Source organism: Tachypleus tridentatus, chromosome 10 (genome assembly GCF_004210375.1).
Source record: "Tachypleus tridentatus isolate NWPU-2018 chromosome 10, ASM421037v1, whole genome shotgun sequence".
Lineage (NCBI taxonomy): Eukaryota > Metazoa > Arthropoda > Merostomata > Xiphosura > Limulidae > Tachypleus > Tachypleus tridentatus.
Window position 1 is genome coordinate 170,685,327 of NC_134834.1, and position 12,399 is coordinate 170,697,725.

At 32.8% G+C, this 12,399-nt stretch overlaps 1 protein-coding gene across 1 annotated transcript in view; it reads left to right on the forward strand.

Moving 5' to 3' along the window:
- Nucleotides 1-12,399, forward strand: part of LOC143230900 (uncharacterized) — a 101,397-nt gene that overhangs the window by 72,884 nt on the left and 16,114 nt on the right. The window contains exons 2-7 of the mRNA XM_076465200.1: nt 2,877-3,107; nt 5,504-5,657; nt 6,425-6,633; nt 7,700-9,078; nt 9,432-9,542; nt 10,825-10,922. Coding sequence (XP_076321315.1) covers nt 2,877-3,107; nt 5,504-5,657; nt 6,425-6,633; nt 7,700-9,078; nt 9,432-9,542; nt 10,825-10,922 — 2,182 coding nt within the window. The remainder of the gene's footprint in view (nt 1-2,876; nt 3,108-5,503; nt 5,658-6,424; nt 6,634-7,699; nt 9,079-9,431; nt 9,543-10,824; nt 10,923-12,399) is intronic.

Sequence of the window (12,399 nt, forward strand, 5' to 3'; positions counted from 1 at the left end):
AAGCTGTCTCAACATTTTTAGCAGTGGCAATTGCTCTGTACTCTTCAAGTAAAAAGTTTTAGCTCATAGCTCCATCATCTTTTGATCGTTTTGAGGTATAATTACCATTTTTGGCTCAGAAGGCCAAACCATTTCGATTGATATATTTGATATTGCCCGAGGTCTCATAAATTACTTTACTCTAACCGTACCTAAAAAAGTTCAATTTGAGGGTAGGCTAGTAATGATCCTAATGAGTAATAACTTCGAATCGGGTATACGTCCGACCCTATTGCTGGCGCACAAAAATATTGCTAATTAAAAGGAAAATGTATCTCATAAATTAATTTATTCCAATCCTGCCAAACCTTCTAGTGCCGCCCCTATTGAAGATTCCTCTTAATACTCAATACGAAAGTGCATTACGTAATTGTTGTTTTCTACGTAATATATAAATAACTATATATAACTATAAGATTACATGCAACATATCAAAATTGTGATCAATTTTCTTGTGATGAAAAAATTCTGATAAATCAAGCTTTTAATACAAACACAATGATTGCTTAGTGTAAGCTGAATGTTTATATGAATTGATTTCAATACGAAGTTTTGACTCAACAGTAAATCAATTTCGTGGAACAGTTTGACTGTCATTCTGAGACCATGTGTTTGGATACTGGAGAAGTTAAGTCTTATTATGAATATAATAATATGGGTCCTCTAGTCTTATGTGTATCACTGATAACAAACTTGATACTACATGTACGTGTTTCCTTTTTATTATTTTAAATATTCCACAATATGTAACATAGTTTTATCTCACTGTATAACCTATACGTATTAATGCAAGCTAATAAATCTGACTTTGTTATATTTATTTTTATTTAACTGTCAATGTGTGTCATTCTTTAATTTGTTTTCTCTATATTTTTGGAAGGTTATGCGTGAATGTTTTGTTCTGTAAAGTAGGGTTAGGAATGTTTGCCTGCAAAGGATTATTCTACGAGGTTTTACTATGAAAATAAAATGTCAAGTTATACTTTTAATGTAATGGTATTTATTTTATATCCTTTGTTGTTTGTAACAAGTCGCTTTTATAATATTGTACTTTGCTGTAACCGTAAGTGACGTTTTCTAACATTTCTCGGACAAAGCCATTGTAATCTACCAAGAACGTTTGTGTGTCATGCGCAGAGATGAGGGCAATGAACCTTGTTTACAGTTCCAATTCAACGTGCTTGCATGGTTAGGCACCGCGGAAGTAGCACTACGTGTGTATATGTTTGTGACAGGGGGTTATGCCGTTCCTGCGTGTCTTAACAAAAGTGTTACTTTTTTTGTAACAATATTAGCATATATTTATACGCACACAATACCAGCGAATGTTTGATCTTACACTGTTTTTGACATTTTCTTTTTACTTTAGGACAAAAGATCGTAAATGCACTAAGTTTCGCTATTGCTGCAGCATAAAATAATAAAAATTATGTTGTATATGTGTTTTTCTTATTATGAAGTTGTATTCTTGTGAAAATCGTAAAATTTTACTTCTTATCGTAATCTACAGTGCTTTAAAAATAAAATTTAAAAATTGTCGTTGGTTTAATTATACTAATCGGACTGTTAATAAGGATGAAGATATATATAATTATCATTAAACTACGAGGCCCACTTCAACACTGTGCAATAAATTTATACAGAGGAGATAGCAAGTTTAGTTATTGGAAAAAAACAAACAATCTTTTAGTTGCTGCGCAGACATGAATACGAGAAAATGATCTTATTAAATGAATGAAGATCCGAAAAGCTTTTATTTTATAATTTATTTTCAATTTGTGTACAGAAAAATATCTTTGAAAACGTGCAACGTAATATACGTTCATTCATAGCTGTTGTCTAAGGTAATTAATTATTTAGTAAATGTTTACAGGACTTTGTAGAAATAAATCCATTAATAATTAAAGTAATAAAACAAAAATATTTTAAATCAGTTATATACCATTATACAGCAGGTTGCTAATGGCAACCCATCTCAACGAAGAGTTCGTCAACGCTATGTGCAGTTACGAGGACGTCTTCGCAACGTGAATGTTACTCGATGGAAGAATTCACAAAACTCTTACTTTTTTATTTATTATTAAAAATATGTTTTATAAATGTCCCATTTTTTGCATACTAGTGTATGTATGATGTCATCACACATAATTTGTGTTGTAATTGTGTAAAAGTCATGCATTGTTAGTTAATAACGTTTTTAAATGTTTTTTGTTTTACTGCTTTAATTACTTACGGTATTTTAATAAAATGTGACTTTTTTTTTTCTTTGTGACTTTACTTCGTTTAACTTGTAGCAGGTGTATAATACCGATAACCAGTATTAGATTCTAGACTTTCATAGGTTAGATATATTAAGATTTTATTATGAATAAAATATTAAATCAGTTTTATTTTTAGAAACACGGAATACATCGAGGCTTCGCTGGGCATTGGCACACGTAGCCTGTGCCCCAATTCTATTTGACAGAGCTTCGAATTCTCAGCTGTTGTCTCGAAAAAATCAAAAACCGTGATCAGTAAAATATAGAGTTGTCGTAAATTCCCGCGCCTATTGGTTCGAGCCCCGAATCTTTTAAGCGGCTGCGTCGCCTCAGAGAATATGAAAAATTCTTAGTGACTTACTCGTATTGTTGTTTTCTTTTATATTTGTATGAGAATTCCGTATAATTAATTACTATATACAACTGGTAGTGTAAAAGTTTGCTTGATTAGAATAATGAAGCCATTACTTCCAAGCTGCTGAGATTGGAACTTTAACAAGTCAACAGTATACATTTTAATATACTTAGTTATTCATAAAATAATGTCTCCATTTTATTGTGTCTGTTTCTTATCAGGTGGAGTTAGAAGACGGGGAAGACCAGAATGAACCAGAAAAGGATGGAAGCGTCAAAAGGGGAGCTCACTGGGCAACTAATGGATTCTTAATGTTTTGTCACAGACATTTCGAAATTGTTAGGGAACGATATCCGCACTTGGAAAATGGAAACATAACTATGGTTTTACAAGACTGGTGGTCAAATCTAGAACCAAGAGAAAGGGCATCTTACACGGAAATGGCAAAGCAGGTATTTAAAAGTTACCTTTTTGTATGATACGTAGATAGTCGTTTTAATAAACTGAAAGTTTTAATAAATTACGACTAGAAGTTACTTTCATTAATATTCAGCTAACTATGTTCTGAGAAAGTAATGAAGCTAGATGGTATGTGGTTCAAAATAAATTTATAACTACTGCAACATTAACTCGAGTTTAGTGTATGGAAATTGAAGTTTACATTTTTACCGTACTTTCAAACCGTTATTCTCCAAGATAATAACACTTGTGTATGTCTACATAATTGTTTGTTTTTGAATTTCGCGCAAAGCAACACGAGGGTTATATACGCGTTCCGTCCTAAATTTAGCAAAATAAGACTAGAGGGAAAACAGCTAGTCATTACCACCCACCGCCAACTCTTTTACCAATGAATAGTGGGATTAACTGTCATAAAATAACTTCCATACAGCTGAAAGGTCAAGCTCTTTGGTGTGATGGGGATTCAAACCCATACCCTCAGATTACTAGTCGAGCGCCCTGACCATCTAACCATGTATAATATAATAAAGGAACTGCGTGATTGCTTCCAAGAATATAAATAATAATACACGTTTATTAATTCCAGGAAAAAGCCCGGTATGGGGTTAAGGCATTCGATTCATAATCTGAGGGTCGCGGGTTCGAATTCCCGTCACACGAAACATGCTTGCCCTTTCTGAGGTTTGGGCATTATAATGTTTCAGTCAATCACACTATTCATTGGTAAAGGAGTAGCTCAAGGGTTGGCAGTGGGTGGTGTTGACTAGCTTCCTTCCCTCTAGTCTTACATTACTAAATTCGGGACTTCTAGCGCAGGTAGCCCTCCTGCGTGAAATTCAAAACAAACCAAACAAACTCCTTCCAGGAAAAAAAAAATGTAATTATTATTGAGATGAATACTCTCTCGTACACTTTCCTCTTTTAAGGAGGAAAGTTAACTTGGATAAATGAGTGGTTGTAAATATTTAACCACGCTTTTGATTACCACATGACCAGCTTGTTTAAGGAACTACAGTCTTAGACTATAAACTTATGAGTTTAACCTTTGATACGAGAAATACCCTACATAGAAAAGTTATCACACGAGTTTGGTGACCATATCTTGATCAATTCCGTCTATTGCACGGAAAAGCAAATGGATCTAGTGGAATGAATGACCTAAACCAAGGGTTATACAGAGTAAATACACGTGCTTGTTTATATTGAGTATTTGACCTAAGTTAAGCATAAGAAAAAAAAAAAGTGTACCTCTTCATTATGGTCAAAAGGTAAATAAGCGCAGCAGTAAGAATTCTGTAAATAAATAATAACTTATTAAAACGTGAACTTGGTCAACATATTTGACGTATTTACTTGTGTTATCGAATGTCGTTCGATCAAATAAATCATTCTGTGTCGTACCACATATCGTAAACTTATTCATTTCTTAGAAGACAGATTCAAAACGCAGTGTTTGTTTTGAATTTCCGCAAAGCTATTCAAGGGCTATCTGCGCTAGCCGTCCCTAATTTAGCAGTGTAAGACTAGAGGGAAGGCAGTTAGTCATTATCACCCACCGCCAACTCTTGGGCTACTCTTTTACCAACGAATAGTGGGACTGACCGTCACATTATAACAACTCCACGGCTGAAAGGGCGATCATGTTTGGTGTGACGGGGATTCGAAGCCGAGACTCTCCGATTACGAGTCGAGTGCCTTAACCACCTAGTCATGCCGGGCCCAAAACGCAGTGTATTATCATGTAATAAAATCAATCAAGTTGCAAAACACATTATTGCATACTTTGCTGAATTTTTAATATACTAACTTGTAACTTTGTTTCACTGCTTTGTAAATGAGACTATAGTAATGTCACCAAGCGATCATACAGATTATTAAACTAAATCTGTAAGGATCTCTCGATACAAATAACTCTTGTAATCTTAAAGAAGAGAAGCTCTCGAGTGCTTCCTAAAAACTCGAAAACACGACGTCATATTTGTCCTGCAGTATTTCTATTGTGTCGAAATGTAAAGCATCACTGTATGTATGTTTAGCACAAAAGTAATTAAACAAGTTCTTTTAATCATATAAAGATAAACATGGTAACATCCAACAGTTGGCTTCATTATCTTTGTAAAGTATTTTATAAAAAGAATAAAATTTGAGTATACATACATTTGCACATTGATTATTCGTTTAACAGAAAATGTGCTTTTGCCATCTGGTCCCCTGCTTGTACAGCGGTAAGTTTACAGATTTATAACGCTAAAATCAGGGGTTTGATTCCCCTCGGTGGACTCAGCAGATAGCCCAATGTGGCTTTGCTATAAGAAAAACACAAACACACACTTTTGCCATCCAGTGAGGAAAAACACAAACATAAGTACTTTTGCTTTTCTTATAGTACGAAGAGACAATTGTGAACGGACAGCCAAATATTCCACATTTTAGGATGTCTTCAGACACAGTTAGTTCTAAGTCTTTGAACAAGAGAGCACTGAAACTAGAATTATATAGAACACCTCGTTCTGGTGATGCTGATCGAACGCCCGATATAGGTGAGTTGCAAGTAATTCTAGTCGTAACTATTGCCATCTATTAAAAGCTATATGTAATAAATTATTTTGCATTTATAAGTAGTTACTTCCGCATGAATTATAATTTTAATGATAGTATGAAATGGTAAATATTTCAATTTATAGTTATGCCCGCAGTATATGTTATCATTTTTCTTATACTTAATTTTTATTAAATCGTTACTGTGAAATTTCGTTAAAAAACCTTTATGAACAATAATATCCCTTTATTGAAAGACATAAAAAATTATTATAATTTAGCATCAAGGAACGTAAGGTAAGATAAACTCAAGTATTGAATAACTAATGATAACGTCATGAAGCATTTGTATTTTTTTAGTCAAAAGCAAATAAAAAACAACACCGGAACTCAAAACCTGATATGGTGACAGCAATTACCCCGTAATTTCTATGTAAACCAGACTTTGTGTTTGATAATATTCTAATGCTTTGGCCTACAGTTCAATCATATTAATTGTAACACAGAGGGCTGATTATATTGTAACGTATGTGCATTTGAGTTGCAATTTTCCTTATAACTTTCCATTTGATAACCGGGTGCTTTCTGTAATAATAATAAAAAACAACGACAAGCCGCACTACATTTATGGGTCGAATTTTCATCTGGGATGTAATAAATTGCTTTCTACATAGCTAGATAAGAAATTAATAAAAACAAAGGTTTTAAAATGCTGTTCGTCATCAATATATATGATCAGTATCACACATGTTGATTATTGAATTCCTAGGAGTAACGCAATCCCCAGTGACACCTGAAACTCCAACAACACCGCTCACAGTAGCATCTGCCAATGGCCACTTAAGTCTTTCTAAGCCTCCTAAGAAGCGGTATGTTCAAAATGGAACTTTCAAACCAGCAGTTGAATCTAATCAGGACCAGTTATCAGCTGATCCTCAAACATCAAGTGCTTGCTCAGCATTACTGGAACTAGCTGAGGTAATTTTATGTCCTTTCTTATTTATGGGCTGCAGAAGTGGTTAAAATAAGTTGTTATTTGGTTTACTTGAAAAAAGTAAATCACAAATTAATTAATTATGGAAATAGCATTTTCTGGTGAACTAATTTCAATGCATAATTTGAATAAAATACTGCAATAATGTATTTTATATGATTAGAAAAATCAAGGAACTTCTAAACTAATCATGTATATTTAGTTATAGCTTTTAAGTTTTTAGTTTGTGTGAATAATTTATTGAGAGAGTACCATTAAAAGTATTTTTAAGCTATAATACAAATTTAAATGTGCATCTCTGATATTCATTTATTTTATGTCTAGCAATTTGTAAAACACATTTAATTTTGTTAGTAAGTTACAAAATTGGTTAAATATATGGTATTGTTAAGTAAATATCACCTAAATATGAAAAGGGTTAAGAAAAGGGCTTTTAGGCTATATCTGAAATAGAAAGTTTGTTATTTCATGACAGGTTAAGATTTCCAAAAGAATTTTCTCTTGAAATAGAAGAGTTAGAGAGGATCCTATTGAGATGTTTAAGATTGTTAAGGGAATTGACAGTGTTTATGCATTATGTTCTTTTGGAATAGCCCCCTCTCAACAGTAAGTTTATGGATTTACAACACTAAAATCAGACATTCAATCCACAAAGATCCATTGGAATTGGTTACATTCAGATGTGGTGAATTCAGTTAATTTAAGAGAGTTTAAGGGAAAGCCTAATAAATATTTGAATGAAGAGAGCGGGCTTTGGACAGGATGGCTTGTTGGACCAGCAAGTCCCTTGTTGTTTTTAAATTGTGGATGTGTGTGTGTGTTTATAATATACATATGAAGATGACACTTGTATTTATCATATAATTGAGCATTCATGAAAATTATAAACATAAATAAAACTTCTTTAACATGTAGGACATGCCTGTGAAGCCCACTTTGCATTTTGTTTTAGTGATATTATTACTATTTCACAAAATAATTTTAACTTTTTTCTTTGTTTTATTCATAAAATGAAAATACTAGATGAATGGTTAAAATCTTTATTTATAGGGTTGTTTTCCTGCAGCATCTAGACAGTACAATAAAATACCTAAATCAACTGACTTCCATTCTAGAGAAATGTTTAGTAGAGATTATTCTAATCATTCTCATGGCTCATCTAGTGGTGTGGATAAGATTTGTGTCCTCCAGAAAAGACAGACAAATACTTTGATGCCAATGATGGAGATTGACATTGCCAGTCGTATTATAGATCATGCATTCAGTGACAAAAAACAATCTTTAATGTCATCTAACACTGTAAGAAAAATGTTACCCCAATCATCCATGAAGGATTGTATCTCCATCTCTTCCTATCAAACACTCCACTCTCCTCCAGGTCCAACTAGCAAATCTAGTATGAGTGTGTTTGTTGAGGAGCCACTTAATTTGTGCAAAAGAAAATCCAAAACATTTCAAACAAGTCAACAAAAGATTATAAATCATGTTGTGGACAAGTTTTTATGTGGACCCTTTGGAAGTGCTGGAAATGACTGCTTAGCTGACTCTATCATTGGAAAATGGCAAAATCAATCTCAGAATTCTACTCTTATCAACACTAAGGAAAATGAAAACTGCCAAAACATGCCAGTTAAACAAACTGGAGGTGTAAATAATTCATCCAGTAGTGAGGTTAAATCTAAAAGTCCTACTCATTTAGCATCAATTTCTTCAGAAAAAGAAAATAACACCACAAATATGTTCTCTACGCCTAGTGGAATGGATAAATCTGATGATGATGCTTCATCTATTTCTAGTGGGCTTGGTAGTTCTGAAGAAGTACGTGTAGATAAGTGTGATAAAAAGAAACAAAACTCAGGACAAAGCAGTGACCATGAGGAAGATTTTAAAGATAATATAGCACATGTTGTTGAGAAGGACAACTTAGTACAACAGAGAAGCATAGAAAAAGATTATGATTCATCTTCACTTGCATTAAATACAACTTCTTCTGAGGAATTTTTACATCCTCTATCAGACAGTGATTGTAAAGAAAGCTGTTCTGTTGTTCAAGACAAAGTAACAGCCATTACAGACAGTGAAACCAAATTAGGTACCACAAGTGTTTGGTTAAAAAGAGGTATAACTGATAAAAGTTTGTCTAATGATAGGACTATTTCTGGTGCTAACTGTAGTACTGAATCAAGGCTAACAACTATTAATGAAACACTTTTGACTAATTCTTGCCATGAGCAAGAGAGTGAAAACAAAAACTTAACTAGCAAAACATCAGTGACACAAATGTGCTGTTTGTCTCCCAAATCCCTGACCAGCATTGATTCAGAATTATACAAAAACAACGAGAAGGAACTTACAGTTATAACTGTTCGAAAGCGCAATGTATCAGATATTTCAGATGAAACAGATGCTGAAAAACCAGAAGAATTAGAGTGAGTGGTTATATTTACTAATTTAATTTTTTTTTTTTTACATTTGTTTTATTAAACATGCAGAAAACATTATTTTACATAGTATAATTTAAAATGATTACTTGCATGCTTTAAACATCAGCTATGCTAAAGCTACATATCACTGAAGATCAAATTAAGAGAAAGTTTTTTTTTTTTTTATTCAGTTTGATTGTTTGGCATACTTATTCAAATTATAATCAAAGTTAAGGCATAATATGTAATTTCCTACAAATACACCACAAATACTTAGTTTATAAAATATATATCTTTTAAATGCCGTCAAAGAAAAAATTGTTTTTTTAATTAGTGGTTATGTTTATCATTCTTTGTAGAAAAGACTTTGGAAATGATTCTGATTCAAAACAAAACAGAATCTTTACAACACGGAATGACCATAGTGATTTGCCATCTAATATGAAAAAGAGAAAGTGTTTCAGTGCTGGGTATGTCCACATTAGTTTTATTACATGTACTAAAACTATGAATATGTGTATGGAATGTCATCATTTTGATTTCAATAGCAGAATGGATAGAAATATTCTAATACTAGAATTAATATGTTCCCTTGGTATAAATATAAAATCTTACACCTGGACATTTAAGAAGATTTGTGAAGTAACACATTTGGATCATTTCCTGGTTATCTCAATTTCAATCCGTGATGACAAGAAAACCCACTTGTAGAGAAAATGGAGTTATATTGGTCCCTAACACCTCACTACAATTAGGCTAGTTTTTAAGATATTTTGTCACCAAATATGAATTTCATCTGTTTGATATAATAATGTTGTAAACATTCTGGAACTAGTCGGAAATGTGAAAAGTTTCAAACTTTTATGCACAACTGGCATATATTCTGTATTGGTATTCACATCAGTATGCTAGCATTCATTTATTCAGTGTATATTAATGGTAGTGCTGTGAAGAAAATGATATAAGTGTATAAATGATTATCTAGAGAAGATGAACTAGTATTATGTAACTGTGAACATGTTTCAAGGAGTTTTGTAAGCCTTTCAGAAAACTACTCAGCATTTAATCTCCCAAGTAGTCTCTTATAACATGGAAACACTGAGTATTTAAATATGTCTGAAACAATAGTCAACATTTTTATATGACTGGAAAAGTTTAACTTTTAGCTCCAAGGATCAATCTGAAGAACTGAACATGTAAAACAAAACATTTAAGAAAAATTGTACACTGAACAAAAGTATGGTAATGTTCACTAAAGAAGTGTACTTACTATTTTACAAAAATGAAAAACTTGTTAAACATATGGTTTTTAACATTAAAACCTTAATTTTAAAGGTTTAAATAATCTTGAAGTTCTGTCACTCATTAAAAATGCATAAAAGTATGAGAGCTTCATGTTTGTTTAAAAAACATTTCACATAAAACTAGCATTGTGTTGGATTACCAAAGAAACTTCTTATAAAGTTTAGCTGTGATAATGATTGTCCATGAATTATCTTTAGTTATTTCTGTATGGTTACATAAATTTACATGTATTATTTCTAAAATTTAACTTTTAGATATAATTAATTTATAAGATTCTTAAGAATTATAAAACAATTAAGTTTTTACAAACTAAGTACTATAATCATAAACATGATTTTGTGTTTCCATTTTTGTTCTTGTTGTTAATGGGATAATATATTCTTTTTGTGCAACACTTTGAAATAGCATTGTTTGCAAGATTAAATACTTTCATAAAAATTGTTTTAGGAGAGAACTACAAGATGAAGTGACAGATTCTTCAAATTCTGCTTGTAATTTATCTGATCATGCACTAAAAGACAACACCTGTGCAGTGGATACAAATGGTAAGTATTGATCATAAAAGGATTAAAATTCTATCAATAAAACAATGTACACCAAAGCAAATAAGTATCCTGAAGGGTAGAGAACAAAGAGTTGTAAAATTCTGACACATGTGTTGATTCATTCACAATATTAGCTATATTTGTCCAGTGCTACCCTCTACAGGACATTTTTTTTTTATACATGCTACAAGTTTTTTGTTTCCCATTGTTGGAATCATCAGATTTTAACATATCTTTCATGTAAATCATCTTGTGTCACTTCACCACCAACAGGAGTGTGACATACTCATGTGATTTATCTGACTCTTTCTATATGTCTTTATTGAACTATCAGTTCCTGCTTGGCAGCACTTATGCTCATATGTGATTCTTTTTGTTTGTTTAAAGTTACATGTTCATCTTTAGTATATTGATGAAGTGGTTTTCATGTTTTCACATCTAGTTTCTATTAAAACTATTTCTTAACTTCACTTTAATTCCAGTTTATTACAGTTACATTGATACTTAGACCTTTGATTATAGGTTAACTTTTCCTCATTATGAATTCCAAAGCTCATGTTACCACTTCAGGGTCACACTTGTAACTAGTGCTATGTCTCAGACCTCAGTGTGGGTGACTTAGTGGGGGATTTATTAGGAGATTGAATGTTACATCGGTCAACCTCACCTCACTTCTCACTGAGTAAGTTGAGCTTGTTCAACTTGTGTGAGGGGTAGGATTTCGTATTTCCATCTCCTGATTTTGCTATGCCTTCCCATTTCCTGCCCTAGGAGTCACTTAGGCCTAATATAGCCTTTTTGGATTTTGTTTTGCAAGTATGTGATATATTATCTTTTTCCCTTATTTCCTTAGAACTGTCTTCTACCTTACTAAATAACCAATCTTCCCATCCATGTTTGCATGCCCCCCCAGATATTTGGGTACATGCTGACCAATTTGCCTCACAGTTAAATGATGGGGTTAGTATGTCTCACCCCATGGCCTTCTGATCAGTTTGTTCTTGCATGTCATCATGCAGCTTGTCTTTTTCTGGACCAGCAATTGTTAAGTTCCATTTTGCCTGTTTAATATGAAGCCTCCAAATTTGCCATAAGTTTGACCCATGCCCAATTTTCCTGCCTTTGTATTACCCTCACAACTCTTTTACAGAGCCTCTTTACTATTCATCTCCTCTCTGACTTTCTCCACCAAAGTCCTGAAGGGTTTTCTAGAGACATCCTCTCCCTTTCATTGAAGATGGTTCATTTGTCATTTTTGGCTGTGGCTTTACATACATGGTTTCTCTGTTTTTGGTACCTTCTATCTTATCTTCAGGATTTGTGTATGGCCCCATTTTTGTGGTGATATATCTTTGACATGATCTTTGAGTTTTTGGAATCACAAGTTGCATCAGTACAACAATTGTCTATTGTTTTAAACCTTGTTCGTTTATCTCAGTCTGAGCCCAGCATGACACCTGTTAGTTTTCCACCCCTC